This window comes from Thunnus thynnus, chromosome 10 (genome assembly GCF_963924715.1).
Source record: "Thunnus thynnus chromosome 10, fThuThy2.1, whole genome shotgun sequence".
NCBI lineage: Eukaryota > Metazoa > Chordata > Actinopteri > Scombriformes > Scombridae > Thunnus > Thunnus thynnus.
In genome coordinates this window covers 22974322-23001804 of record NC_089526.1, presented here as the reverse complement: position 1 = coordinate 23001804, position 27483 = coordinate 22974322, and the positions used below count along the sequence as shown (strand labels likewise).

At 39.6% G+C, this 27483-nt stretch overlaps 1 protein-coding gene across 4 annotated transcripts in view; it reads left to right on the top strand.

The window, feature by feature from the left end:
* dnah5 (dynein, axonemal, heavy chain 5) overlaps nt 1-27483 on the top strand; it is a 109183-nt gene that overhangs the window by 7019 nt on the left and 74681 nt on the right. Inside the window, exons 2-39 of one of the 4 annotated variants that reach the window (XM_067602122.1) lie at nt 2662-2796; nt 3201-3285; nt 3550-3713; nt 5136-5354; nt 5985-6122; nt 6686-6862; nt 7088-7201; nt 7393-7500; nt 7989-8111; nt 8441-8656; nt 10013-10120; nt 10463-10548; nt 11108-11315; nt 11473-11586; nt 13023-13229; nt 13317-13397; nt 14534-14624; nt 14865-15010; nt 15839-16016; nt 16312-16566; nt 16882-17078; nt 17410-17503; nt 18096-18238; nt 18561-18637; nt 18752-18876; nt 19124-19359; nt 19780-19998; nt 20137-20199; nt 20441-20679; nt 21565-21712; nt 21813-21905; nt 22692-22891; nt 23055-23208; nt 23542-23705; nt 23928-24084; nt 24653-24865; nt 25056-25280; nt 26401-26573. In XM_067602122.1, coding sequence (XP_067458223.1) covers nt 2662-2796; nt 3201-3285; nt 3550-3713; nt 5136-5354; nt 5985-6122; nt 6686-6862; nt 7088-7201; nt 7393-7500; nt 7989-8111; nt 8441-8656; nt 10013-10120; nt 10463-10548; nt 11108-11315; nt 11473-11586; nt 13023-13229; nt 13317-13397; nt 14534-14624; nt 14865-15010; nt 15839-16016; nt 16312-16566; nt 16882-17078; nt 17410-17503; nt 18096-18238; nt 18561-18637; nt 18752-18876; nt 19124-19359; nt 19780-19998; nt 20137-20199; nt 20441-20679; nt 21565-21712; nt 21813-21905; nt 22692-22891; nt 23055-23208; nt 23542-23705; nt 23928-24084; nt 24653-24865; nt 25056-25280; nt 26401-26573 — 5873 coding nt within the window. Of the gene's footprint in view, nt 1-2661; nt 2797-3200; nt 3286-3549; nt 3714-5135; nt 5355-5984; nt 6123-6685; nt 6863-7087; nt 7202-7392; nt 7501-7988; nt 8112-8440; nt 8657-10012; nt 10121-10462; nt 10549-10887; nt 11014-11107; nt 11316-11472; nt 11587-12736; nt 12905-13022; nt 13230-13316; nt 13398-14533; nt 14625-14864; nt 15011-15838; nt 16017-16311; nt 16567-16881; nt 17079-17409; nt 17504-18095; nt 18239-18560; nt 18638-18751; nt 18877-19123; nt 19360-19779; nt 19999-20136; nt 20200-20440; nt 20680-21564; nt 21713-21812; nt 21906-22691; nt 22892-23054; nt 23209-23541; nt 23706-23927; nt 24085-24652; nt 24866-25055; nt 25281-26400; nt 26574-27483 lie in introns of those variants that run through there. The other 3 variants (XM_067602119.1, XM_067602120.1, XM_067602121.1) reach the window with 3 other exon arrangements.

The window sequence follows — 27483 nt, the reverse complement described above, 5'->3', positions numbered from 1 at the left end:
GTGTGTATAATGTGTGTATATCACCAGAGACTTTAACAAAGCTGATGTGATTCATTGTCACAGTTCTGCAGTAGTTCATTTGAATTTATTTTAATTATCTGAATAAATGTTTCTATTTTATGATGTTAGATTGGGTTGATTTATTAAACAATCATGTCTAAAATGTAAAAATACTTTTGTATTTTTTTATTTCACAAATATGGTTGGAAACCAAATGCAACTGCTAAGCATTGCAGAAAATGTAACATAAAAATTAGATCACAAGTCTAGAAATTAGAGTTATACAGCTGAAGTCACATAGGTCAGATAAGTGTGAGCTCATGTTCCTCATGGTCTGCTGCAGTTGGTTTCAGTCTGTGGTTTGTCCCTGTTCTCAAGTTCGGCTGGCTTAAGCTGTACCCTACAGGAGTGAAATATAACAGAGCACTGATCTCAATACAAAGTCTGTTTACATTTAGTAGTATGTGTTTAAGTTCATATGTGAGTTGAATGACTGAATTGTATGTACTGAGACCGAATTTCAAGCCTGTAATTTTGCATTGCTTAGCAACCAGATCTCTGTCAAGGTGACCTGTTCCCGAGAGCAGTTTGTTGGTGCTTGGCAAATGTTGCCATACTTTTTGAGAAAGTTAATAATTCAACATATTTTGTGAGCGGTGCACCCATTTCAGCTCTTTTCTTTTTTCTCTGTGCAAGCTTGCATGTCAATGTGGTGATCGTCTGACCTCTTTTAAAGCTGAAAGGGGCTGGGCTGCTAACTGGCTAATGTGTTGCTGCTCTTGCTAACCATGTTGACACACACAGTTTGCGTGTGTCCTGTCCAAACTTGTTGGTATGCTCCACCACACTCTGACTTCACATGACTAACTACCCAGGCCTTTACTAACAAGAATCAATACCTTGACTCTTAACCGTCCTGAGTTGCAGCATATATTGAACAATCTCGTTTCTCTCCATGTTCAAGTCCTTGCTTCCTCCCTCTGGCTTTCTTTCTTCATCCTCAGGTTTTTACCTGTTACAGTGTACCTTTCTTCCTCCCTTTATTTCTTTTTCCCGTTCATTTTTCACCTTCATCCATTTTCCCTTCCTTTGCTTTCCTTTTCTCAGTTTCTTCCTCACTATGCACAGCTGCCCACCTTATACTCTACCAGTCTCTCTCCCTTCATTTTTAAGGATCGGTTTCCTCTTTTTTTCTCAGCTCTCTATGCCCCTTGTATCTGTGTTTTTGCCTATGTGTTCAGCCCCCATCTTCTCTTCCTCCCTCAATCACTTCATGTCTATCTAATCTTACCATCCTTTGGACTTGTGTCTTTTTTTCTTTTTCCTTTTTATGGTCCTCTCAGCACTTTATTCAGGGCTCTATCAATTCTTCAAAACCTGTCACTATCTATTTTTTCTCCCATCTGATTCAAACTACAATCCAAGGGACTCACAAAGGTAACTCACATGTATGCCCTGCGCTCAACTGTACTATATGGACCTTTGCAGTTTGGCAAGACATATAAGGAAAAGGCCAAGGAATTATAAGTACATAGAGCCACATAGATGTCTGCTTAAAATCACAAGAAAGTTAAAGGAGAGAAAGGGAAATCTGGATGAAAGAGAAACTTGAGAAATATCACAGAAGTTGGTGATCAGTTAATGCGTCATTCTCATTGTTAATCCAGTTGTTGAAAAATGTCTAAACAAACTGGTACATAAAAGGGCTGGCTCTAAAGTATTCTATTTTTGGCCTGGCCAGTCACAGCAGGATGTTTCCTGCTTTGTTGCAGAAGTGGGCCTTTTAAAAGATAGTCTGACCAAAGTGACGTCAATGCAAAAAGTATTTTAAGCTAGAAAGAGCTATTCTTGTCAGCACCCTGTTTGAATTCCAGATAAACAAAAGAGAGGGTAAATGAGAGAATTTAAATGCACCCTGCAGCCGACACACCATGCAACACCAGGTTTCATGTAATTTAATGGCTGACCTTGTTCCTGTGTTACTAAGCAGCAGAACCTGGCAACACATTGTGGCTGATTTTACTGTCGCACTAACTTAAACGCAAGCCATGGCCTGTTGTAAACTGGCTGTGTTGCTGTTTAATGCATTCAAAGAAAGCTGCATTTGGATAGGTGCAAAGAGAGTCATAAGAGAGACATGGAAGCACTGCTCCAAAATAGAAGGATGAAAATGAAGATGTGCGTTTGAAATTCTTGAAGGAATGCTGACTCACGTTTTGGATATTTTCTGTTAATCTTGTGTGGAGCTAGATACGGAAGGATACTGTGTGTACAATATACTAAGGATTACTCATTTTACAATTTTATGACATATCCTACTGCTCATTCATTTAAAACTGTGCATAACCCTGATTCTTTGAAAGGGCTTTTATTTAAATGATGTCTGAGCCGATGTGTACGACCACAGGAGAGCTTCAATCATCTGTCATTACCAACAGTCACATCACTACATGCAAAGTACGTGAAATATTGTTTAATGGCTTTGTGCTGGGTTTGGTCATGTGATCGCTTAAGTTTTTATTTTCTCCTCTCACAGAAAAAAACTACAACTGCGTAGTATATTCTTTTTTTTTATCATGAAGGAATCAGAGCTGGGCTGAATTTAAAAGTAACTTGGAGGCTCCATCCTGATATTAAAATTGTCCTCACGTTTTGTTTCAGCAAAAGTTGAAGGAGGAGCGAGAAGCTAAGCGTGCCCAGCTGGATGGAAGACATGACTACGTCCTCAGCATCGTGGCTTCATGCCTGGGATTGGAGAAAGCTGATGTGGAAGATGCCATACTGGAGGGTAATCAGGTACTCAAACTCAGATTTTCACACAGCATGTTTTTTTTTTTTTTGTAGACCACACATTTTCGAAATACTGTAGGTGTAGCAGCATTTTCAAAACATGCATTATTGTGTTATTGATACAAAACCACTGCCACATCTGTATTCTTAGTTTTAGTTCAGTTTTGTGGGGTTAAGCATTGGATTATGGCAAATAATTTGGTTAGGATATATGTTTTAATTTAGAGTTTCAACTTTGCTTGAAGTTACACCATGCACATGTATGCGCTGCTATGTTTAAACTCCTACAGAACATGTTGTGTTGAATGAGTCTCTTCTTTCCTCACTAAAATGACAGCAAGCATCGGATTGCATCTAAGAGACTGAGTTTTGTCTGATTGCGTTGAAAGTTTTCTTTTCATCTTTCTTAGATTGACCGTATGGAGCAGTTCTTTGTGGCTGAGGGGCTTCCACACCTCATGTTCTACTATCAGGACATCGAGCCGCTAGAAGCAGGTACAGGAAACGTGTACATGTATGCTTAAAAATAAACACAATCTGTAGGCTGTATCAAATTTGCAACACATGATTTTTAGGGTTTGTCTGTATCAGTGACAGCAATCACAGCTGCATTGTAACTGATAAGGCCTCCGAAATCAATCATCATTCAGTTCAAAAGAAAGATGTCCTATTATAAAGATCACAGAGAGAAGTCAAAGTTGTGATGATACCTTGCGTTGTTTCTTTGTCCACTTCTTTGTTCAGCAGCAGCAGCAGCAGCAGCAGCCTCTACGCCCTCTCAGCTTGTTGCCCAGCAGCCTGGTTGCAGCAAGAAGTGTAAAGTGTTTGTGACAGACGGGAGGGATGTGGCACTTACCGGAGTGTGTGTCTTCTTCACCAGAGCCAACACTTCTAAGGCAATCACCTCTGAGAACATACACAGAGTGAGTCAGTTTGCACCGTTTTGGGAAATATAAGTCATGAGGAGGATACGAGATAAAGTGAAACCGCAATTATGTCACTGACAGACACTAACCATCATTACCTTGAATTTTTTCGATAATCTTCTCAGCTTTTATCCAATCATACTGTGCAATGGATACATGTTTTTGATTCCTTTTGGAAGTGATTTCTCTTCGAGCCCATTTATGTGATAAATGGTTTCCCTCAACCAAGACAGCTTCTTTTCATCCAGAGATAGTGAGAGAGGTTTGGCATTAGCACTCTGATACTGCGGGCAGTTCTGGCTATTGATTTTTGCTGATCACCTGTTGTCAGCAGCAAAACTAATCACCACCACTGATAACAGGACATGCTTGTTACCAGGCGCTCTCGGCAGGAGAGGGAGGAAGGACGACTTGTGTGTGTGTGTTTGTCAGTGTGACAGAGAGAGAGAGAGAGAGAGAGAGAGAGAGAGAGGAAGAGAGAGAGCTTGTGTTTACATGCCCACTATGTGAGTGCACCTGCTTTGGTGCAAGTGATCCTTGTATAAGTACCACTGTATATTTTTATTCATTTCATTAAGACAGATAAATAATAGTAATCATGGTAATAAAATAAATAAATAAACACATAAGCTAAATTCAAGAGTTGAAATTTGGAAATTTAATGATGATCATCAGGTATTTCTCTACCCAGTGGTGGATTTAGCATTGGTGCTGAGACCCTTGAAAATTTTCTAAAGCATGCTTTGTTTGTCCACTGTCGTAAATAGTGTAGATTAATGGTTAGTAAGTGCAGGTGAGAGCATCAAAAAACGGGCATAATTAAACCAAAAATGTTAAATCTGTTGTTAATATAAACAGCCTCACTGTAAATGGTGGCTGGTAAAAAAAAAAAAAAAAAAAAAAAGTTGAACATTTAGCACACTAAAGATATTTTCCTTGAGAGATGGACCAAAACAGAACTAAAAAGGGAGTGACTACTGGACTCCATCAGAGTGATGCACCATGTCAAGCTTTTAGTCCTTGTTAAGTTCTTTAATGGGATAATGGTGAAAAGAGGAACTTAACAGAAGGAATGAAAATGAACACACCAGGAGAGAAAAGCTGAAGTCAGGTTTGTGTAAATTACAGAAAACACCACTAACATCGACAGAGTGCGGGGTATTTGTTCCTGACAATTTTTTTGACCCTTTCTCCTGGTAGCTGAGAAGTTCACCTTCTTTCCAGTGAGTGCACATTTTAATTAATTGTCAAATGTCAAATATCTGTACCTACCGTATAATGCCAAGGGCCGTAATGTTAACTTAGAGTATCATTTAGTCCATGAAGGAGCCTTTAAACAAGGTCAGTAGTTAGATTCAGTAAAATGTTGCATTGATTTCTGCAGAATGAGAATATGTGTGCACTATTGTCTATTTCTAGGATGTAAATTTCAATATGCTGGACACAACAGAGGTAGGTCTGTTGAAGAGTGTGGAACAGCTGCTCTCGGAGATCTTCATCCCCACGTTGAGGAAGATGAACCACGGCTGGGGAGAGCTGGCCAGTACCCAGGCCCAGGCTGTCAAACAGGACTTCATATCGTCATTGGAAAGCTTTGTGTCTGTTTTGGCTGGAGCGCAGGAAAGCCTGCAAGAAAAAGTGAGTAACACACACAATAAAACATCAAGGATAATAAAACAGCTGCAAAATACTGTGACTCAGCCAAAATGGTATTTAACGAGAGGCTCATTTAAATATTTCTCCTCTAACCAGATTTTAAACCCATGCTAGCACTCTGGCATCTATGTGTTACTCTGCAAATCACAGAAAAATACATAATGATTTGGATTAATATAGAGAAATAAAGGCTGTTTTATCATCTGTGAACCTTTTTTCATACAGTAGCATTACCTGTTTCATTAAATCAGTAAGAAACTTCAAAGTTTTATAGTGTACTTGGAGCTATTTTAAAATCACTGTGAACAGCCTGCCAGATTCATATAGTTATGACCATGTACCGTATACAATGAAACATTTAATGCATATCCACAGATATACACATTTTAGCACAATACACTATATTCAGTTCTTTTCAAGAAATAAACATTAGTAAACAGTATTAAACACTCAGGTCTCCTGAGATGTCCCCAGGCCATCTAGTCAGTCAGCCTCCTCTTTTTGATACATTTTATGAAACATAGACTTGTGTGAGCACACACAGGCACATCCACAAACAAATAAATTACAGACACCGCAGCAAAAATAAACCATGTCATGGCTTGCCTCTAGGTTACCTTAAAAGAGTGTGACACATTTGACCTGCGGGTGCTGAAAGGCCCATCAGACTACATGGCAGCAGCCAACAGCACAGAGACCACAGAAAAGATAGAGGCCTGCATGAAAGTCTGGATTAAACAGATAGAACAGGTAAGAAGTTACTGTGTCCTTAAACATATCACTAAAATAACGTTTTATCGCTGTAATGGTGTATTCCTCTTTGTTTTGCAGTACAGCTTGTGGCCAGATTTCGATTTAGAATTTAGAAACAGATTAAAGTTTTTTTTTTAATGTATTTAAATGTGACTTTTATCAGGGGAAGTTGAACCGGAAAAATGTACAACAACTATTTGACTAGATATGTGTTTAAGATTTCATGAAGCTGGAACAACAAATGCTTAAAATGCATTTTCATCCTGAAAGGAAGCAACAGTGTCTTGACAGCGCAGATGCAAAGTATCAATTTTAGTCCATGGGTACTTAAAAAATATGGATGAATGAAGTATTTTGGTACCACTTGTTTTCTTACCTCAACTTACAGCTTAATATTTCATGTTTTAATAGTTGTTCCTCACAACTCAAACATATAATGATCCAAATACCAGTTGAAGAGGGATGCAAAACCACCACAATAATCTGTGACTTTTAGGGAAAAGATAAACTGCAGAAATGATGCTTAAACAGTGAGTAGATACAGTACCTCTGCTCTGTAGGTTCTAGCTGAGAGTGACCAGCTGAGGAAAGAGGCAGATGACCTTGGCCCTCGGGCTGAACTGGACCACTGGAAGAAACGAATGTCCCGCTTCAACTACCTTCTGGACCAGCTTAAGAGCCCTGACGTCAAGGCTGTACTGGGTGTGCTCTTGATGGCCAAATCTAAAATTATCAAGGTCAGAAATTCATATCAGTCACTGCTTGATTGTTGTGACTATATGTACCAAATGGACACATTTCTTTGATTCTGCAGTCTCACAGTACACTATTTTCAGTCTACAACCAGTTCCATCCATCATTTTATCACTTTATTGTTTTCTTTTTTTATATAAATGTAAATATGCAGATGTTCACTGTGACGGAATAATACATAATGTTCAATAAGGGTCTGTTCTCTCTAGTCATGGCGGGAACTCGACACCAGGATCACTGATGCAGCCAATGAGGCCAAAGACAATGTCAAGTATCTTTACAGCCTGGAGAAGTTCTGCGACCCTCTTTACAACAGTGACCCTGTAAGACAAATGATCTTGCACTTTAAAGATGACGTGTTCTGCTGCGTTACCTCAGTTTGTGAAAATGGCGTGTTATACCAATACTTCTCAATGTCATAAAACAATTTTGAATAGATCCACATGTGCAAGTAAATGCAGCTAAAAAGGTAAGTTGTACCAACACATAAGTAATTATTTCTGTTTCAAACCAGGTATCAATGGTGGATGCAATTCCAGGTCTTATTAATGCCATCAGGATGATTCACAGTATCTCTCGCTACTACAACACATCTGAAAAGATAACATCACTATTTGTCAAGGTAAGGGTGGCTTCTATCTTGCACGATGCAAGAAGATTGTATATAATGAATGAGAATGAGTAGTTTTCCTATAGCCTTGATATTGTCTACATTTGAGTTCACAGAGTTCACTCAGAGAACTGTAATTTTCATGTTTTTATAGATGAATAACTATTGAATGGTACAGCTTTTACCTGCTAAGGCCATAGTAACACAGACTGATAAACAAGATTATCAGTAAATGGAAATAAAATTTCTAATATCCCAGTATATACATTACTGGGTTGATTCATTAAAGAATAGATGTGAATAAAATGAAAACATCAGAAGGGTTCTTATATTAACTATAATACAGCACTCAAACAAAATTGCCTCTGCGACCTTTTGTCATCCGCACTCATGATGCACTCATATTTTGCTTCCAAGGTTGTACATTTCTAGTCTCAAGTTGTCTGGGTACACAAAGAACTCAAATGCATATGTTTCTCCACACTCATCAATATCTCCAGGTGACAAACCAGATGATCACAGCCTGCAAAGCCTACATCACTAATAATGGTTCTAATTCACTATGGGACCAGCCTCAGCAAGTTGTAGCTGACAAAATCAGAGCTGCCATCCACCTAAACAAGGTACTGGATAGTAGATTTAAATGTACCATCATTTATAATGTACATCACTTTAATTTTAAAGTTCAACTTATTATCAAATGTGTTTTATCATTTATTGGTATAGTTTGACACAAACCCTTTGTTTGTTTGTCAAGATATTTTATGTTACAATATGTCATCATTAGTCACACATCAGTTGTTTCAGAGACGAAATGAGGAAACTGCTCCAGGTGGAGACAATGCTATTTCTATGAAATGATGAATATTAAGATAAAAAATTGGTACTACCTTGGTATGATGGATGGATAAAAATAAGAGTAACCAGATTTGTGTCAAACTATGTCCTCCAGGAGTATCAGCGGTATTTCCATAAGACCAAGGAAAAGTTGGAACAGACTCCCACAGAGAGACAGTTTGACTTCAGTGAGATGTACATTTTTGGGAAGTTCGACACATTCCAGAGACGACTCAACAAAATCCTGGAAATGTTCAGCACCATTTCCACCTACTCTGCCCTGCAGGACTCAAAGATAGAGGGACTGGAGACGATGGCCACCAGGTTTCAAGTGAGTATATAGTTAGATCTGATATCACACAGACGCATTCCATTAACTGATGAAATGTCACTGATATCTGGCTGAGCCTGTATTTCTTCTGCCATTCAGTGATGTTGAAATGTAAGTGGATGTAAGTAGATGGCAAATATAAGGCTGCTGCAGCAAGTCATCTCCTGTATAACTAACACAAACATAGATGGAATATGTGAAATGTGTATATGGACTTCTATTGAGAATGACTTATAAAAGTTTGAAATCTGGTTATCAAAGCATTCAGAAGATTTCACTGAAAACCTTTTTACTGAATGTGACACAGAAACATTTGAAAGTTTCATTCTTTATGTGAAATTGGTCTGTCCTGATTGGGTCAAATCCATTATTTCCTCAATTAATTGCATTAATTGAGCTTCTCAAATGCATATAACGAAGGAGAGCTAAATAGGAGGAGATACTGGAGGTTAATGCATTTTTAAAAGTTGAGATATTTGAGATAGTAATTGTAACAGTGGCAGTGCAACTCATTTGCATTTGTATTCAAAAGTGAGTTTTATTTCATTAACGAGGAGCTTGAGGCTGTACATTAGCAAGATGATGGCAGAGTACCTGTGCCAAGATTTTATAGGTCACAGAAATAACTGGGTTTGAATTGCACCATATTGTCTGTAACCGGTGAGTAGATGTTACCTGTAATAGTAATGTGAGCTATCTGTTTGTCTATGCTTCCTTGGAAATGCAGACTGCAGACATGCAGGCAAAATGGGAGGTAATGTCTCACTGCGGTCCTCAACTTTTAGTAATGCATGACTCATTGTCATAGTTGATAACATGCAGTAAAATTCATACATGTGAGCTGTACATACTGTACATATCATTAATAGCAATATGACAATACTAACAGCATGGATCATGAAAAGAGAACCAACTCCAAAATGTGTTGTTCATATGAGTTTTTCCATTGGTTTGTGTTTTGCAGTTATTTTGTATACAAATGTTTTGCATGTCCAGTTGACCTTCTGTAATTCCATCAGTCCTTTGATGGCCCAAGTAACCAGATTGAACTTTATAAAAATAGATTGCAGATTTCCTTTTGTTAGCTCTGCAGTATATACATATCTTATTTTTGGTCTTACATTCCACTATGCACTATGCATATGTTTGACCTTTGCTATTTTAAAACCCTGATTAACATGCAGACTTAGATTTTGTGTTGCCAACAGCAGTGTGTTGTCACTCGGCAGCCCTGATAAACAGCTGTATTCAAGGAAATGGGATTAAAGAGTAATTAAAGATTGAATATTTACCAGCTCAGGTTTGACTGTAGTTGAACAGTTAGGCCGTGTGTTTGTATGTTTGTCTGTGTGATAGGCTATTGTGCTCAACATGAAGAAAAAACATTACAGTTTCCTGGACCAGAGAAGAACTGACTTCGATGTAGACTATGAGGAATTCTGCAAAAGCACTGCTGAGCTCCACGTAAGTTAACTATTACAAACACAATTGATTAGTTTGTTTCCACTTTATTACACTGTACAGTTAATGGGCCTGCACCCCACAGATGTTTTCAGTTATTATGGTTGATTAGACCGCTGCTCAGGTTGATGTTGGGTGGGGCATGCTGGGATTTATATGAGGTCATTATATTGTACTAATAATAATGGGTGTGCTCCAAAACTTGGCGTGTGCCAGATGTGTGTGGTTTCAATTTCAATTCAATCAGCACACAAAATGGCACATGCTGACCAATTGGAGGGCAGCCAATGATTAAGTGGGCAGTTTTTGTAAATGTATTTTTTTTGTTGGTCTTTGTGCTTCCAGAATCAGCTGAAGAGTTTCATGGATAGCACCTTTGAGAAAATTCAAAATACAGAACGAGCACTAAACGTGCTGAAGAAATTTGAAAGGTAACACCACTGTTTAGCGCTTCTAATCAGACCTTGCACATGTATTGTACCCTAAACAAATGTTTATCAGTCGTGGTCCTCAGCACAGAAGTCTACTATTTCTCTATCCTACCTGCTGATCAGTTGTAGTTAATTGCATTCACCTGGCATCCCAGACCAAAACCATTCCCCGATCAAAGGGAAACAAAAAAAAAAACAGCTGGGCTCTGGCTGGACCTTTCTCACAGTGGGCATTTCAGCTTGTTAAACGCAGGTGTAACTAATAACATAATGGCTGCATTTCAATTAGGTGTGCTAGTTCCTTTTAGTCCGTTTATTGTGCATACTGGCTCACTGACACGACTTACTGGCACATCTAAATGGAGCACTTGTGTATTATCTTGTATGACATGTACAAATGTTTGTCATTAGAAAAGTCTTTCCCAATCACCAAGATCGACCTTGATCTAAAAATAATAAAACAATGTAATACACTTTATTTTCCTCACATCTCATTATTTAATTTGTTTAATATTGGTTGTCTGTGCAACTACCTGTATCCTCTGACTTCCTAAAACAGACTGGGCATCCCCGACCTTGGCATTGATGAAAAATACCAGCGCATTCTGCAAAACTATGGTCGGGACATTGAAATGGTTTCCCGTATCTACATGAAGCAGAAACTAGATCCCCCCATTGGCCGGGACTTACCCCCAGTGGCGGGCCGGATCATGTGGGCTCGACAGCTGTACAGCAGAATCCAGGGTCCCATGGATCTCTTTCAACAGGTAATGTTGGATATATGCCTTTCTACAGTGAAACTACATAGTTGTACAAAATTGAGGTTGTCAGTGCCTCTGTGTCGTTTTTGTTGATTTACCATAGAATAAATGTAGTGTTTCTCTTCCTTCTAAATAATACTATCCTATCCTATTTCCTGAGTAGCATCCAGGGGTTCTTTCCACACCAGAGGCTAAGAAGATCATCAGGAACTACAACAGGGTAGCAAGGGTCTTGCTGGAGTTTGAGATGCTTTACCATCACAGTTGGATGAAAAAGGTAAAGGAGAGAGGATACATAATTGGAAAAAAGAGCCTGCCATTTTAGATTAGATAAATATAAATATGTAACAAAAATGACATATTTGACATAGGAGCAGGAATATAAAATCTGGACATTTATGATGTCCCTCCATTGCTCCGTTGGCCCGGGGTTAAGAAGCTGACCATAAACCACAACATCCCCGGTTTGAGTCTGGGCTGGGATCCTTGTTGCATTTCTCTCCCCGCCTGATTTCCTGTGAACTGTCTCTTCTGTCTATAATAAAGGCTTAAAATGCCCAATAAAAATTACAGTCTCATCTAGGGATGCACGATATTGGATTTTTTGCCGATATCCGTTATGCCGATATTTCCAACTCATTGTGGTCGATTGCCGATGCCGATACCGATATATGCACATATTTTTTTCCAGCTGGCTGAGGAGACTATTATGCATGCAAGCATAGATTGTACTAAGTATGATCAAGAAAGACAATATATGAAGGAAGAATTTAGGAAGACTGGATTCAGGAGCTCAGCATTAAAACTTAAATGAACTTGCCAAGTGGATGGAGCAGTAGAGTTTTCTTTGAGTTCATTAGACAGACAGGATTAAATTAGGATTTAATCTCTGGTCCACACTCCGGAGCAGAAGGTGGCGGTAATGCGCCTAAGACGCTGGTTGCCAACCGCTGTTATGAACTAAAAAGAAGAAGAAGTTTGTTTTGTTTTTTTGTTTTGTTTTTCCTCAAACAGAGTGGTACATCCTGTCAGCCAAGGGATTTCCTATCTGTGCAGCCGAACACCGCAGCACCTCGATGGACTGTCTCTCCCTGACGGTCCCGGTGCTTCATCCGCAGGCTCCACTCCACTCAGCTGCTTCTTCCCATTTTCACCCGAATAACAAACCGGGGCTCGGTGGTCCAGTTGGATCTACATGGAGAGCCAGGGCTAACGTGAGATGAGAGGCTAGCGGAGCGTTAGCTGCAGCATGACCGGAGGGAAGCACAGCCAGCTAGCCTTCGCTAGCCTCCCAGCTAACGTTAGCCCTGGCTCTCTATGTCGAGCACTGGGCCCCGGTTTGTTATACGGGTTAAAGTGGGAAGAAGCAGCAAGTCTGACGGGCAGCTTGAGTGAAGTGGAGCCGACGGAGGAAGCACCGGGACACAGTCCATCAAGGGAAGCACAGTCACGCGGCGGAGGAGATGGCGACGTATCGGCCTCTCATAATCGGCAGAATTTGCCGATGCCGATATTTCATTTTAGAGCTTTTATCGTCCGATACAGATGACGTGCCGAGAATATTGTGCATCCTTAGTCATATACAACATGCATATGTACTGTTTTTCCTTTCTTTTGACTCTTTTTCTCCGCTTCATTGTCTCCTTTCCTCTCACCTCTCTCTTCTCACCTTTTTGAACACCCTCACTGAACTACTTTAACCTTCCTACCCAGATGGAGGATGCCAGGGTGGGCCTACAGGCCTCTCTGCTGGTCAGATCGCCAGAGACAGGGGAGCTGTTTGTGAACTTTGACCCAGAGATTCTGACCCAGATCAGGGAGGTGAACTGCATGACGAGGATAAACTTGGAGATCCCACCCTTTGCTGCTCTGCTGCAGCAGAAACAGGACAGCCTCAAAAAGAACTACAACAAATTACAGGTGGGTATTTCACACAGTTGTACATATTTGCAATCAGTTCAACACTGTTGTGAGTGAATACATAAACTATTGTCTTCCCCTTTTCAGTTAATGTTGAGTGAGAACACCAGAGTGCGGGCTAAGATTCAGGGTGCTTTTGAGCAGCTGGCCATGCCGCATGTAGCTAAGGTAAGATGTGGTTATGATGTAATTGATATAAGTTGTACTTAAAATATAGCCAGTATCCTGCATTTTTTAAATTTATTATAATCATAAATGTTAATTCTAACAACATTAAAAGTAACTGTCCAAAATCAAAATTGTAATCACTGATAAAAATATAAAATCACAATTTATTGGTTCATGTATATATTTTTGCTCATTTTATTAATATTTTATTTCATAATATCTATGAATTTACTGAACGTTGAACACTTTGTTGGCTCTATAAAAGCTATGACATGATTTATGGTGACTTATAGTGATACAGAGATTTAATATTGCATCCACTATTCAATCATTATAATTCAGTTTGGGGCATAGGTGTGTATAATTAGGTTACAGTCTCCTTAGGATCCATCAGGTTAATCCTGTTGGCAAATTAATATGTGACTAACGTACTAACTTGACTTTGTCGGTGGATTTACATGTTTGTACAGCATACTTTCAGTGTCCATCGTTATCTGTGACAGCAGAGCTGTTTTAGCACTTGTGCACCAGGTGGTACAACTTTATGAACTGATTTAACATTTGGTTCACTTTTTCATTCTTTTCAAAAAAAACATAGTGCTTATACATATTATTTTCTGACTTTTCTCAAATTGTTTATTTGATTGCCATTTCTAGTGAAATACTGGATAATAGTACCTCATAATGCCTGTAAAAATGAGCAATATGAAAATTAGTCTTCGGTGGAGCTGCTTCCCAACTTGGGGATACACAAAATACAATCACAAGATAATTAAAGAGATCATTTAGAAACATATTTCTGTTTCACCAAATTATGTTGAATTATGACTTTTTTTATGGAGAAATCACTGTGGTTGAACAACACACAACAAAACATTATCCAGATCAGGACAAATGTGAACATTTTGCTGTTTTGTATTGTTTGGAAAAGGAATATGTTTCATGTTGTTATTTTCCACTGCTGTACAAACTATCACTCACTGTACCAGAAAACATTTTTCCGATTGCAGTTTGGTCATGCAAACAGACCCCCCACCCCCACCATTAAACATGTGACACAAGAATTTATGACAAAATGAGAGTGATTGTGCACAACAGCTACTGTAGTGCATCATCATACATCACTGACTTGACAGGTGGATGAGGCTATACAGCCAGGTTTGACTTCTCTCAACTGGACATCACTGAACATAGACAAGTACCTCAGCTGCATCGACAAGGCTTTGGGTAAGCAAAAAAATCCAGTGAGATCAATATTCCACATGCTGACACATGAGACATCCTGCAACTCAGCACTAGCAGCATCTGATAAAATTTACATTAATGGATTTATTGTGTACTCGCTGTTCATGTCTCTCTCTCTTCATTCCATTCTCTCTCCTTCCTTTCCCCAATGCCTACCATCTCCTTTCCTTCCACTTCTGTCTGTCTTTCTCTGCCCCTCTCTTTCTCCTCTTGTCTCTCCAGTGGACCTGGAGCTGTTGATGGACAGAGTGAACGACTTGGTGGAGTTCAGGATCGATGCAGTGCTGCAGGAGATGAGCGGATCCACACTGTGTGTTCTCCCAGAGGATGAACCAGTCATCTGTGAGGAGTTTGTTCAGACCACCAGGGTAAATAAATACATATCAACTAAACAAACAGTATTAGTTTCTAGCTATATATTATAGTTTTACTAAGCCCACCTTCTCAATTATTCAACACCCACACATTCAACATTTTAGTAGATAGTTATATCATGATTTTATAAATATTACAAATTATTCATCATATATAAGTATACATTTCAGTGACTGTCTTGATATGATGCTGTTGATTATGAATTTATTAATATTATTGTCTAAGGGCATTAATTTAATGTCTTTACATGAATGATGAATCATGTAGGCTATAACATGTATAGATTAAAATGCCCTCCATTAAGGAGACTGTTTATAGTATCTACTTGTTGTGATACTGCCTAGGCTGTGGATGAGCACAAAGTGGCTCATTAGCAGTCAAGGCTACAGGTCATCTATCATGATTTATTAATGTTGATGGAATAGCTGCGTATTTATATGAATGATAACACTCACTACAGACAGGGCAGTATATTGTACATTACAATGATGTAAAGTGCACAATGAATGGTGGGAATCCCTACATATGTCATTGAATGTCCAATACTGTGTAGGAAAATTACGAACACTAACTGAAGCTGACATAATTTACTTTTGTGCCCAGATAACTTCATCACCGTTCTGTATATAGAGTGGAATTATGCTAAATTGAAAAGAAAAAACAAGATGTTGATGTAATTTTCATGTTTTTAGACCGTGAGTATCATGCCCTTTGTATACAGGGGAAAAAAAATCTGTTATGTTTTGGTGTAGTTGAAGGGGCAGCTAATGCTACACTGCAATTATCTCCCCCCCTTATGTCATATACACATATGTGTACAGGACCTGTGTATAAGACAAGCTCAGAGTCTCCACACTAAGAGCTCACTAGTGGAGGAAGCTGCTAATGAACTGATCAACATGCTGCTGGAGTTTGACCACAATCAGAGGGAGGAGGTGGAGAAGATTGAGGAAGAAAGCTGCGCCGAGAGCAAGACCATAGACCAAATTGACAGTGAAGGTATACTTACATTTTCCTTTTGAGATCAAATAGAAGAGGACATAATAAGGTGCAATGGAACACACTAAAAGAAAGAAAGTTAATGTTCAATAGCACATCAGGACAGCCACATGAAAGAATAGAAAAGGCGTAACTAACAAGGCCACAAATTTCAGAATGTCTTGTTCCCTTAAAGATCTGATAAAAACAAAATTACTGTGTTTTATACTATTTCTGAATTACTGTGTTTTTCTAGTTTGTATTTGCTATGTGAGAGTTTGGGGTTAATGTAAATATGTCACGTCCTGTATATCAGGTGAAGACGAGGGTCGCTCAGAGGGCCGTCTCTTCTCTAGAAACACCTTACTCCCTCCTGCCAGTGTTGGACCCTCCTCTCCCTTGGTGAGGAGGAGGAAGAAGAGGGACCTGATGGAGGTGATGGAGGAGGAAGCCCAGGAACTGCTGTCCTACTTCAACCACCGCAACGTAGATGCCTTACTCAGATTGACACGCAACACCCTGGAGATGCTACGCAAGCGCATCCATGCCTCCTCGCTCATGCACTTCCTAGGTGGGATTTGTGTCATCAATTTGCTGCTCTCAATATTTTTGTTTATCTTAATATAAATACAATACCTGTCTATTTTTTTTTTAGCCCTGCCGGGACTAAGAGTCCTAAGACTGATCTTTAAAGTTGAAAAATGCACTACTGGCAGTATGATATTGCCAATTTAACCACATACTCCATATGACCTCTATCAGCTCCAATATATTTTGGCTTGTGAGGTTGATGTTTGCCCGTTCCATCTAGTGAGCGCATAAAATGTCCATCTTTGAGTCACACCACATTGCATCAGAAAGCTGCTCTTCTACTCTCCTCCTGTAGCTGAGAGTGACTCACCCAGTCGTGGAAAGAGCAGTGGTCAGCAGGCAATCTTCAGAGTCAATGTGACCCTTGCCATCCCTAACATCGCCATGGTTCCAGCTCTGGAGGAGGTCCAACAGGCTCTGAACCGGGCTGTAGAGTGTGTGGTCAGCGTAAGCAAGGGAGTCGGCCAATGGAGCAAAGAAAGGATCTCAAAGGTGGGTTCGGTTTATCTAATGCCGGAAGCTATAACTCCCATAAGTGAGCATACTAGAGAAGAGTACAAGATGTGTCCATAGACCTATAGTGTTTGCACAAGCAGCACATTTCTCTTGAAAGAATCCTGTAAAAATTAATGTGTGGTTAAAATAGATTATTTACCAAAATTATTAGATCAAATGAATGTGATAAGCTGTGTAATGGATTTTTTTATAGCTGAAGAGCTCCTCACATAACTGAAAATGATTTATATGTTTATTTTTTTGGATACACATTATTAGTTTCAAAAACAACCCTGAACAACTTTCTTGTGTCTTTTTTCTTTTACAGAGAAAAATGAATGAAAGACGGATGGCGGCTCTTCAACAGGACAGTTCTGAGAGTGAATCAGAGGATGGAGCAACAACATACAGGAGCCTGGCTGGTATGAGAGGACATGAATCCTCTACCTAACTTAATCTACATACCTAACCACTTGACAGTTCAACCGTTTTGGCTTCAGAGTGACTTATTTCTTGTTTCCAGCATGCAGACAGAACAGTGCTACTGCGCTACAGCTGCTGCACTACAGTCACTGGATGATCATAATGTCTTATTTCACAGCTCAACAGAGCAAAGCTGCATCGACTAGGAGCAGATAGAGACATGCTGATGGAAATTACATGAATATATCAATGGCTTTGGGAAGACGATTTTTTAAACGAAAGACATCTTGAAATTTCACAAGGCCTTTTTAGTCACATTGTACCCTGGCTAACATGTAGCTAATGTGGTGTAACTGTGTGATAATGGAATGAAAGTTGCAGTGTGATTCATTTGCTGACAGAAACATACACTTAGAGGTGGAAAGTTGGATACAGTATGAACATGTTTTATAGATGTAGATGACTCAAACCTTGTTATAAAGACTCCAACTCTCTCTAAATAGTCTTGTATAATCATAAATGAAGGATTCCAAGCAAAAGCCAAGCTATACAAACTCACAAATCATGTCCTCCCAACTCTGTAACCTTCAGACGGCAGCACCTCAGACATTTCGGCATCCGTGATCCAGGCCATTCCATTCCAAGCCAGAAACTACTACAAGAGTGTTTCTGAGAACAAGGAGATAGTCAAGCTGGTCTCTGTTCTCAGCACCTCCATTAGCTCCACCAAAAAGGTACACTGTGTTTCATTTCAACAGGGACATTTAATTGAAGCATATTACAGTACATGTGCTAAATTGGAAAATGTGTGCAAAACAAGAAAAACAAATGAAAAGAACATTTTCAGTTTTCCAAACAAATCAAAATTAGTTTTGTTTTTGCAGATTTATTATATCCTACCTGCTTAAACCATAACACATTTGTTCAGTATAAAATGACATAGACAGCATGTCAGACATAATAAAACAATAATGTTGTCATCTTATCCAAAATGTTAATGTTTCTTTTAAATGCTGTCTATTTCCTACATAATTCCTGTCATGCATTATTGTGCAGGAAGTGATGACTGCTCTAGACCGTTTCAGTCGTTACCATCACATCTGGAGAAAGGACTGTGAAGACACCATGCGCAAGTATGATAAACTGAATGATCGATATCCACATCTGCCCACAGAACTGTTTCATTTACTGCCAATGAAAGCAGTACAAACCACTATGTCAATAGCTGTTTGATTTGTTTTTTCCAGGTTCATCCAAGGCAGTCCCTTGCTATCAGAGTTTGAGAGCCAGATTATTTACTATCGAGACCTGGAGCTGGAAATAAACTCTGAGCCAGAGTACATCACAGTAGGAGCTTTGGCTCTATTCACAGGTTAGATTAAGTTGCAATTCCCTACAGGATATTCTTCCTAACTGCTGAGAATTTTACCCATATTCTTGAATTATGACTTACAAACTTGAACAAAATAGGAAATAAAAATATAATGTGCATTTTTAACACACAGGGGCCTTTGTGCATGCTAATATTACTATTTGTCTTGGATACTTTCATTTTCACTCCCTTGCTTTTATAAAGTACGTCACTCTGATTTTTTTTTTTTTTTTTTTTAATGCACCAGCGGACCTGAAGATGTCCCTCACTGCTGAAACCAAGAACTGGATGATGGATTATGGACTTTACTGTAACAGGAAATATCGTTCAGAGATGGAGCAGATCTTTGCTTTTGTAGATGAAGCAGGAAAGAAACTGAACCGTCAGATCAAAGACCTCGATGACATTCGTATTGCCATGGCAGCGCTCAAGGAGATCAGAGAGAACCAAATATCTATTGATTTTCAAGTTGGTCCCATAGAGGTAGAGCACAGCATTATGTCTTTCATACGATATGGTGGTTTCTGCTGCCCTTTCCATACAGGTACAAATGCACACAGTGGGAAATGGACAAGATGTTTTCAGCAGAGAGCATTCAAGCAGTGTTTGAATGTATCATTAGTGTGTATACATAAAGGTTACCTTGGTGTGTATAACCATATGGCTTTTCCGTAGTGTTTGTAAAAGTGTTGGGATTGAATCCTTTTTATCAGTATCACAGAGTTGGAACAAACGCTGTGTGAAAGGAACGCAGGAAGTGAGACCTTCACTGTTCTCTGTATCTGTTTGATTAATGGCCAACATGTTGATATATGTATGATTTGCCCATATTTGACGATGTCAGGTGGAAGATTAGCATCCACTCCCTTCAAAAATGTTGTGCATCTTTTCTCTTCCTCCCAGGAGTCTTATGCCATGCTCCACAAGTATGAGCTGTCAGTGGCAAAAGAGGAGGCAGATAAAGTGGATACACTGCGTTACACCTGGGAGAAGCTGCTGTCCCGGGGCACAGAGGTGCAGAACGAGCTGGTGACTCTGCAGCCGAACTTCAGAGGAGAACTGGTCAGCAATGTGGAGACATTCGTGGAAGACTGTCGACACTTTTATAAGGACTATGAGAAGGTGAAAAGTAAAAACAGCCCCTCCAACCACGTGCAGTGTTCTCATCAAGCTATTTATTTTAATTATAGTACATAATTAATATGGTTTTATCAAGACTCTACTCTCTGACATGGACTTGCTTTTTTCTCTCTGCTCCAGGATGGTCCAATGGTAGTGGGGCTAGCTCCTCAGGATGCCAGTGATAGACTCATTATGTTCCAGGTATGTTACTGAAGATCAGAGCTAGACATTATGATTAAGTCTGTCAGTTACATGACTTACATGGTAATTATGTTTAAATAAGGGTAACATTTTCTTTTTCACACAAATTGTACTCCAAATGTTCATTGGCTGAAAAAGAAACTTCTAAATTCAATTTTTTTGAATGAAAAATAACATTTTTGGTGCTGTTATGCAGTCCTCAAACTGATTTTGGATATGTTGCCATTCTTCTCTTCTTCAGAATCGGTTTGACAACCTGTTCAGGAAGTACATCACTTACACAGGTGGAGAGGAGCTGTTTGGACTTCCAGTTACCCAGCATCCTCAGCTGTTGGAAATTAGGAAGCAGCTGACTCTGCTACAGAAGTTGTATGGCCTTTACAACAATGTCATTGAAACAGTCAATGGTTACTATGATATCCTCTGGGCTGACATCCACATTGAGAAGATCAATAACGAACTACTGGACTTTCAGACGAGGTTAGACAGTTTATTGACTGTGACATCAGTCTTAATACATCATTTAAGTAAATTAAACTGACTTGAGTTGCACTGAGCAGTGAAAAGAACAGTAAGACACTTCCAGGAAATATCATACAAACTAGACTAAAGAGAACCAAGCTGATTGGCTGTTTTACTGATTTAAATTGAAAAGGTCAGACTGTCATGTTGCCATAGCAAGTGAGTGACTGTCAAATTTGAAGACTATATTAAGAAAATTTGTACTGCAACAAAAAGAAATGGAAAAAACAAGGGAAACAAATGAAATGATTTTCATCAGTCAGTTCTTCCCCCCCGGATCACCTCATCTATGGCCTGATATAAAGTCCTTCTCCTGGAGTTATGCTATAAAATATTTTTCAAGCATGGTATGAATGGTCTGAAGGATTTCAATTTCACCATTCCTATCCACATTTATCTTAGCACTCTGTCCTCTACAAGGGTTTATTCATCATGTTTGTGTCAAAGGGAAATGAAAGGAGAAGGAGGCTAGGGGAATGAAAGTTAAGGCATTCCATTTAGAGAAAAATGGTTTTCAATATGTCTCCACTTTTGTGTTCTCCTGATAGTTCGAAACTATTGAAGGTTATAAGCAGTTGACATTCACAAGGGCAATATGTGCTGACGTAACAGTTGAAGAAGACAGGACAACTCCTCCTCTGGCAGAAATGCTGTCTATCAGTTTTAGAAGTGTGACTTTGAGTACATGGTGCAACAGCACTGGTAGATAAAGGACTTGTCCTTTTAAGACAAACACATCTGGCCTTTAGAGGTGTGTTTCATGTTGAACTATTGTGTTGTTTGGAAGACAGCTGTGGGTTATATGCTGCAAAAAGCTTATTGACTATCACAATCCACTTCAAGGTGTCGCAAGCTGCCTCGTGCTCTGAAGGAATGGCAGGCATTCCTGGACCTGAAGAAAACAATTGATGAATTCAGTGAGTGCTGCCCCTTGTTGGAGCTAATGACCAATAAGGCCATGATGACACGCCATTGGAAGAGAATTACTGAGGTCAGTGAACAAAGCCACCAGCGTGCTGCTGATGCAGTTACTAGAATAGACACCCTAATTTCCACATTCTGACCAAAAATCTATCTGGTTTTGTGACCAGGTGACTGGACATACCTTTGAGGTGGAGAGTGATACCTTCAAGCTACGCAACATTATGGAGGCTCCTCTGCTCAAGTATAAAGAGGAGATTGAGGTGAATAGCAGGGCACCAATGCAGGCCAAGACAGAAAGAAAAGTGCCTTTATTTTTGCAGTATATAGTGGATGACAAATAAAATGATACCTTGACATTCTGTAAACTGTTTTCACTGGTCAAATGCATACATGATATCAAAATAATGTATTTGCAGGAAGTCAACAAGTTTTACCTGTGAATACCTTTTGCATTGCAATATTGAAATAAGTAATAATAAAATAATACATTTCTTCAATAAATTTATGCAGGAATTAGTGCAGGAATATACAGTAAATGTTCCTTTCTTTTGCTGTTTTTGACTCAGAAATAACACAATGTTGAAATGCACATACAGACTAACAGATTTGCAATATGCCTTTATATCATCCTTACAATGTAGTGAGCTTTAATCTTGGCACCAAATAGATGTGTGTTTAAGCTGCTCCATGCATTTTCATACAAGCTATTTAAATTAGCCATCAACGCATTAATAAAGGTTTGCTCTCTTAATAAAACTAGCAGACATCTTTATGGAGAGCATGTTTGTATTGATTTAGTGTACAGCATTTGGAGCTTCATAACTTTGACAGTAGTAGCGATGATATAAATAAAAATTGATAATGATAATGGATGCTAGATTTAATCCTTTTTTAAAATTCATTTGTCTTCTCTTTGAGATGTGTAGCAATCACCAAACAGATTTTTCTTCTTTTGATTTGTACAGTATGATCAATATCCTGGTTGGGATGGTGATACTGTATTTTTATGTTTTGCTTCAACAATTTTTGTTTTTTTTTTAATGCAGGATATCTGCATCAGTGCAGTGAAAGAGCGGGACATTGAGCAGAAGCTGAAGCAGGTAATTGCAGAGTGGGACAACAAGACTTTCACATTTGCAAACTTTAAGACCCGTGGAGAGCTGCTACTGAGAGGAGACAGTACGTCAGAGATTATTACCAGCATGGAGGACAGCCTGATGATTTTGGGATCTCTTATGAGCAACAGGTACAACAAAGTTGATGGTCATAATTATCGCTTTTAGGATTTTAACAAGGACCATGAGAGTAAAATTCATTGGAACACTTTCTGTGGCGGTCCCTAATAAGGCATGCTGTCAATGTGTGTTGTATAATTTAAAGCCTAAATGCTGATGAAACTTCTTCCCCAGGTATAACACTCCATTTAAAGCCCAGATTCAGAAATGGGTTCAGAATCTTTCCAACACCACTGACATCATAGAAAACTGGATGACTGTCCAGAACCTCTGGATCTATCTGGAGGCAGTGTTCGTGGGTGGAGACATTGCAAAACAGCTGCCTAAGGTAGATTACACAGTGAATTATTCACATTAGATTCTATAATTGAAGTAATTGAAATGACATGGTTATCACTTACATACAAAACACCATTTAAAATCATGTCCCTCCTCTTCTATGTAACTACACTGTAAAGACGAAGAGGCTTACTCATGAATGGAAATTTTGGTTTATTCTGAGCCAATTTAAAACATAGTTACCTTACTTAAATCTTTTAAGTACATGGAAAGCATCAAGGACAGTATTGACATTGACATTAATGTTTTTAAAACAATCACTAGATTTGCAACCAGTGCTGTGTTACCCAATCGGATGAGTGATTTATTTAACCTCCTTTAGGAAGCAAAGCGTTTCTCTAACATCGACAAATCATGGGTAAAGATCATGATGCGGGCCCATGAGATGCCCAACGTAATACAGTCATGTGTTGGAGATGAGACCATGGGACAGCTGCTTCCTCACCTCCTCGAACAGCTGGAAATCTGCCAGAAATCACTGACAGGGTAAGTACAAAGTACTATAATAATAAACAACTCACACCTCAAAACAATATGAAGGTTTGATGTGTGAGTATTTCAAACATTATTCAAGGGGCGGACACAGTAGTTTTGAAAAGTATTTTTAGTGTTGTGCTCTCAGCTCCTGTACTGGTTTGTAGTGTTTATCTACGGCTTTGAGACAAACTATTGCAGGTAACTTTTTTTTTCTATCATGCTGTTAAACAGCTATTTGGAGAAGAAGCGTCTGCTGTTTCCTCGTTTCTTCTTTGTCTCTGATCCTGCCCTGCTGGAGATCCTGGGCCAGGCCTCTGACTCCCACACCATCCAGGCCCACCTTCTCAACGTCTTTGACAACATCAAATGTGTTCGATTCCATGACAAGGTGAACTTTCATAGAGCTACCATGGAGTGTTATATTGTTTTTCTTTGGACAGGTCTGTGTTACACAAAGAACAAAGACATCTTTCAAACCCTCTCACTGCACTTATATAGTGCTTTTCTACCTTATCGGGCGAAGCACTGCAATTTTTGCCTCTCATTCACCCATTTACACACACACACATACACACAAACACACTCACACTCCAATGACAATGGAGCTGCCATGCAAGGCATGACCATCTGACCATTGGGAGCAACTTGTTGTTCAGTGTCTTGCTCAAGGACACTTCTACACATGGACAGGAAGGGCCGGGGAATTAAACCACCGACCCTGCGCTTAATGGACAACCCGCTAGACCTCCTGAGCTCCTTCTTGTTTTGTGGACTGAAATGGTCTATAAAAAACATTTATAACAGAAGCAGAATAAATACAGAATAAATACAATACAGGTTTTAAAATTGAATAACTTATTGACTAAAACAGAGGAGAATATCCTAGCCAGTGTTTGCAAGTTGAATAGAATTATCAATCTGTGATTGTAATCAATAAAACATGTCACCTTTCTCAGATATATGACCGTATCCTGGCTGTATCATCACGAGAGGGGGAGACTGTGGAGCTGGAGCGTCCTGTCACAGCAGAAGGGAATGTCGAAGTGTGGCTCAATGCTCTGCTGAAGGAATCTCAGAGGTCTTTACACATGATAATCCGACAGGCTGCCCTGACCATCCAGGATTCTGGCTTCCAGCTAATCGACTTCCTCAACTCCTTCCCCGCTCAGGTAGGTCAAAGTCAGATTCAGACAACTAATCCATGATGATTTCAAAACAAGGCCAACAGCAAGGCGGAAATCATTGCACTCATGTTGGCCAAGGACTTTGTACTACATAGAACACAGTACATTTATGGTTTGCTCAACAAGGCAATATTTGATGTGATTACTGTACCAAATATTCTCATCCTTGATCCAGGTGGGCTTGCTAGGTATCCAGATGATATGGACAAGGGACTCTGAGGAGGCCCTGACCAATGCCCGATATGATCGCCGCATTATGGCCAAGACCAACCAGCTCTTCCTGGATCTGCTCAACACACTGATTGATATGACCACAAGAGACCTGAGTGCTGTAGAGAGGACCAAGTATGAGACCCTAATCACTATCCATGTTCACCAGAGGGACATATTTGATGACCTGGTGAGTATATTGTTGAACATTTAATAAAGACAGCAAAGAGATATTGGGATGTGGGATCCATTGTAGAAGTCACTGGAGATATTAGGGGATGAGGACAACAATATGTGCTATATCGTATGGTGGTTCACTGCTGAATTACAGTGAACCATACAAACACGCTCTTCACAATTTCTACTAAAATTTAGATCTAATCCCCTGCTCAAGATAGCTATCCCTTTGTTAAACTGCATTTGATATTCAGAAGGCCAAAGGTTGGGATGTCAGAATACCAAACACAGTTTACTGCAAAGAGTCAATTATATCTGACAAAAGTCTTCAAAGCATGTTTAATGGCAGCCAAGTGATATTTAGACCTAGAGAAAGGGCTGCCATTGAAGTCTCCCCGCAGGCACAGTAAATTACCCTGCTGGTCTTTAAGGAGAATGAAGAGTAACTTTGTTTGGATGTTTTTTTTTATCATCATCATTTAATCCACTCATACCTGTATTCATTTATTCTCCCTGTCTTCTCTTTCCTGCAAATCTTTTTTTCTTATATGGCCTCTTTTCTTTTCCTGCCCATTTTTTCCAAACATCTGTTTGCTGTCCTCTTCACCTCTCTTCCCTTTTCCCATAATATCTTCTACCTGTTACCCCTCTTTTTACCATCCTCTTACTCATACTCATCCTCCCCCCCACTCCTATTTTCACTGTACTCCATATAATTATTTTACTTATCTCTTTCCTGCCATCCTTCTTCCCTCTCCTTTACCTTCCCTCCACCTCATTTTCTTCTTGTGGCCTCTAACCTCTTTTCTTTCATCCTCCTCTTACCTGCCTCTCGCCTTCTTTCCACTTTTTTAACGTAACCCTCCTGTCACCTCATGCTCCCTAATACATTCTTACCCCCTACCCCTCCTTCCCTCTTTCTTCCTGCTTTTATCTCTCACCTCACATCACCTCCTGAACGGTGCCCTTCGATTTCCTATTCTTCACTTACCATCTTCTCTCTCCCCCTTCTCTCTATCCTTCTCATCTTGCTGCCATCTTTCCCTCCTTATCTCTCTGCTCTCCTTGCCTCTTCTATTCTCTTCTCTCTGCCTCTCCTCCTGTCTCTTTTACCTTACCCTTTCTCCCTTCAGTGCCGGCTGCATGTCAAAAGCTCCAACGACTTTGAGTGGTTGAAGCAGTGCCGCTTCTACTTCAATGAGGATTCAGACAAGATGATCATCAACATCACAGACGTGGGCTTTGTCTACCAGAATGAATTCTTGGGCTGCACTGAAAGGCTTGTCATTACGCCGCTGACTGACAGGTAGAGGGCCATACATGAGGGCACACATACACTCTCATGAAGGCAGAGTTAAAATGGCAAGAACCTTATTTTAGCTGTCCTGACCACTAAGAACTCTAAATAGAAACACGCACACATTGATATCTGTCACATTAAAGAATTGCCAGCAAATTAAAATGTTGTCAGACAACTAATTATACAAATAGCATTACTTTCTCCAAATGTGGTGACTGCCAATCACTGCAATTATGGAGCACTGCTTTGCTACTACTTAACATATTTTCATATTCTCTGTATAATATTAAGTCCCCTCACCAACCTAGGGACAGTAGCCAATAGGGCTGTAGTCTGCTGGTCGACGGGTCGATTAGTTGGTCGATATGCTCTCGTCCGACTAAATTCTCATTGGTCGAATAATCTCTGTGTTATTTTCTTAAGGAGAAAAGTGCTACATCAATAGCTTTCCAGGAGTAATCCATTATTTCCTGCGGCGGGAGGGACAGACTAACAAATTACCTGTAAAAACGGAGGTGTATTCAAAACACCCCCGTTGTTTCACAACTTTGAACTCACCCAACCTAATGGAGACTGCTGGGTCAAACTGTACCCAACGTTTACTGAACGGTTACTGAATCTGTGTTTCTCCATGATGACACAACGAGAACCCCTGCCAGCCCCCAAAAAATGTTTTTTAATATTTGATAGCGTTTGGGAGTCTCTGTGCAGCGCTGTTCCGGTATGTGAGTCAACCTCTGTTGTTGCCTGGGAAACTATTGGTAGCGTAGCTCCGTTAAGGAGTATGTTTGCGTAGCGAGTGGGAAAGAGCGAGGGGCAGAGAAGTGACGGTGGATGCGAGCGGAGCAGAGGAAAGGGTTAGCGGTAAGTTGTCAGTCTGGCAGTAAATGTACAGTACAGACTACAGTGTGTCGGT